Consider the following 2,500-nt stretch of genomic DNA (forward strand, 5'->3'; position numbering starts at 1 on the left):
AACAGGAGTTTGACTACTCATTGGAGGAAGTAAATCGCGCCAAAAACCATAACAGTCGCCCTTTCGCTTCCATCCGTGGCTCAAAGGCAAGCAATAGTGAGGCCATGTGTCATTTACCGGCAAGAAGGACTGCTGGAGAGTCAGTAAATTTGAAGACTGCATATAAATCGCCATATCTAAGTTTACAAATATGATGAATTATTTTGGCGTCAATAATATTCTTCGTAAAACAATCGCCTTTGTGACGACTTTCACAAAACCTACCGCGTCAACATGTGTGGTCCCTAAATATTAAAGAATCAACCTGAAGTGAAGAAACTGACAAAATGTGTTGACAAAGGAACCTTGTAAGTTTCTGTTTTATTTACTACAGTTTGCAAAGTTGTTTAAGCGAGTGAAATGTTCGGATCAAAGTTCGCACAAAAACGTGAAACAGTCGACGTGCAACCCAAATGTTTAAGCTTTGTAAAGTTGATAGCGCACAAGCTGAAAGTTTAGCTGAATAATGAGCTTAACAAAGTGTTATATTTTTCTAAAAGTTAACCTTAATGTTTGCACTGTTGTAATAAAATTCTACCGCAATTACGTAACTAAATCACTTTCGTTTTTATAAGTAAAAAAAATCTGGAAATTCCTGAGGGGAGGGGGGGTCATCAAAGACCCCCCTGGAACGGAAAATCCTGGGGGGAGGGGGGGTGCAAATCAAAATGTCTTCCGTGGTGGGGGCATGGATATTTTCTGGAACCACACAATCATATTTTTATAGGTAACAGGCATGGACTGATTGTTCCTAGTACAACAACAGATCAGGTATGTTTCCTTTTTTGCAATTCATTTTATTTGAACTCAGGCTATCCATGCATGTGCAAGGCAAAATGTGATAGGTTTCAGAGTCCCATATGAAGTATTGGATAGATTTAGCATTGTGTTTACATGAAACAGGAAACAGCAGGCTGCTCCTTGTGCTAAAAGCATGAAAATCGTGTTATTCAGTTGCTCCGTTTTAGTCCTATTAAAGGTTGCACAAGGTTGACTTTTGGCAATCTTGCTTAGTTGTTTTCTCAATTTCCCATTAGTCCTTCAAGCTGATTTGTTCAGGCTGTCCTTGTATGGTGGTGGACAAACACTGACTTCCAGTCCATGGACTACCCCAATGGACTACCCTAAAAATACAATTTTGAATGAGTACTGATGGTCTATATGTAAGTAGTGTCGCAAATAGTGCTTACTTAAGCCTAAACACCTATTTTAAATGGTGTTGATCAACAGTATTTTAGTCTAAGCACCCATTTTAATAGGGTTAGCTTTCGATAAGTGTTGTGATGGCTGATTACTTCATGTAAGTGAAGTGAAACATGTGGCCATGTGGATGAAAATGAACAAGGTATGTGCATTGTAAGTATATAATCAGTTCAGTTCCTTCAATTGTTTTCATTCAAAATGGTAATTTTCAGAGTTAGTCCATTTTAGGATAGTTCATCGGGATAGTCCATGGACTTGGGGTCAGTGTTTTGTCCACCTCCATCCAGCAGATGTGAACTATCAACAGTCACTAATACTCACAGTAAGCAGTTTGTGAATGTTCAGTGTTTGGGATCATTAACAAGTTTATGAGTATCAGGAGTGGTTACCAGGGTGTACAGTTTGTAGCCCTGATCCAAGAAGGATAACAAGTCAATTAGCAGGTATTTTGACTGAGGCAGAGGTCCCTTTGATTCAAGACCCTGAGTTATGGGCAAGTGCACCTTGGATTTGAACAAAGAATCTTTCACTTATTCCACAGCTCTCCAACTGGGTAAACTGGTTCTGGTTGGCAGGCGTTCTGTCGTTTTCTTCTAAGTGTGGACATGTGATGGGAAAACATGCTCTAATGGGCTGCAAATGTGAAAGTTTTGTCTTCAATCATGCGAAGTTTGAGAGATGTTCATGCACGTTTTCCTAGAATGGCTGCAAGACTGGACATCAAAGACTTTTTCTAAGAATTTCACCCTAATCTGTTAAAGTATGCTTCAAATACTTTCAAACTGTTGTGCGCAAAAGTTTCAACTGTTTGCTTAACGGCTACCAAACTCAAACTTTAAAGAACCTGTTTTCCTGTCATGTGTCCACGCTTAGATGAAAACAACAGTATTTCTTGATTAAAGTTGTAATATTATTGTCTTTTCAATATTCTTCTCCTTCTGAAAAGGAACTTCAACACATTAGAAATTCACTGCCTGATACAGTGAAAATGCAGCGAGTGGAGGAAAGACTGTCAGCATTAGGGAATGTTGTGGCTTGTAACGATTACGTTGCTCTTGTTCATCCAGACTTGGACCGCGTGAGTATTACCTCATATAAATTTTGCTTTACTGACTGTTTTGTTGGGAACAACATTCATTTTTGTGACAATTAAAGTTCCTCACAACTTACAAGGATTGGCATAGTTAGAACCTATCCCAGATCTGGTTTGTGAATAGCAAAAACCAACTGAGGCTAGTTTACCCCAAACGGTACATGT

The 2,500-nt window shown here is 39.0% G+C and overlaps 2 protein-coding genes across 2 annotated transcripts in view; both read left to right on the forward strand.

The window, feature by feature from the left end:
- Nucleotides 1-2,500, forward strand: part of LOC138019581 (ornithine decarboxylase-like) — a 163,149-nt gene that overhangs the window by 90,258 nt on the left and 70,391 nt on the right. The gene's annotated exons all lie outside the window — the stretch shown is intronic.
- The window catches only part of LOC138019584 (eukaryotic translation initiation factor 6), a 17,552-nt gene that overhangs the window by 5,148 nt on the left and 9,904 nt on the right, over nt 1-2,500 (forward strand). Inside the window, exons 3-4 of the mRNA XM_068866442.1 lie at nt 767-810; nt 2,189-2,320. Of these exons, the coding sequence (XP_068722543.1) occupies nt 767-810; nt 2,189-2,320 (176 nt within the window). The remainder of the gene's footprint in view (nt 1-766; nt 811-2,188; nt 2,321-2,500) is intronic.

Source organism: Montipora capricornis, chromosome 10 (assembly GCF_036669925.1).
Source record: "Montipora capricornis isolate CH-2021 chromosome 10, ASM3666992v2, whole genome shotgun sequence".
Classification (NCBI taxonomy): Eukaryota; Metazoa; Cnidaria; class Anthozoa; order Scleractinia; family Acroporidae; genus Montipora; species Montipora capricornis.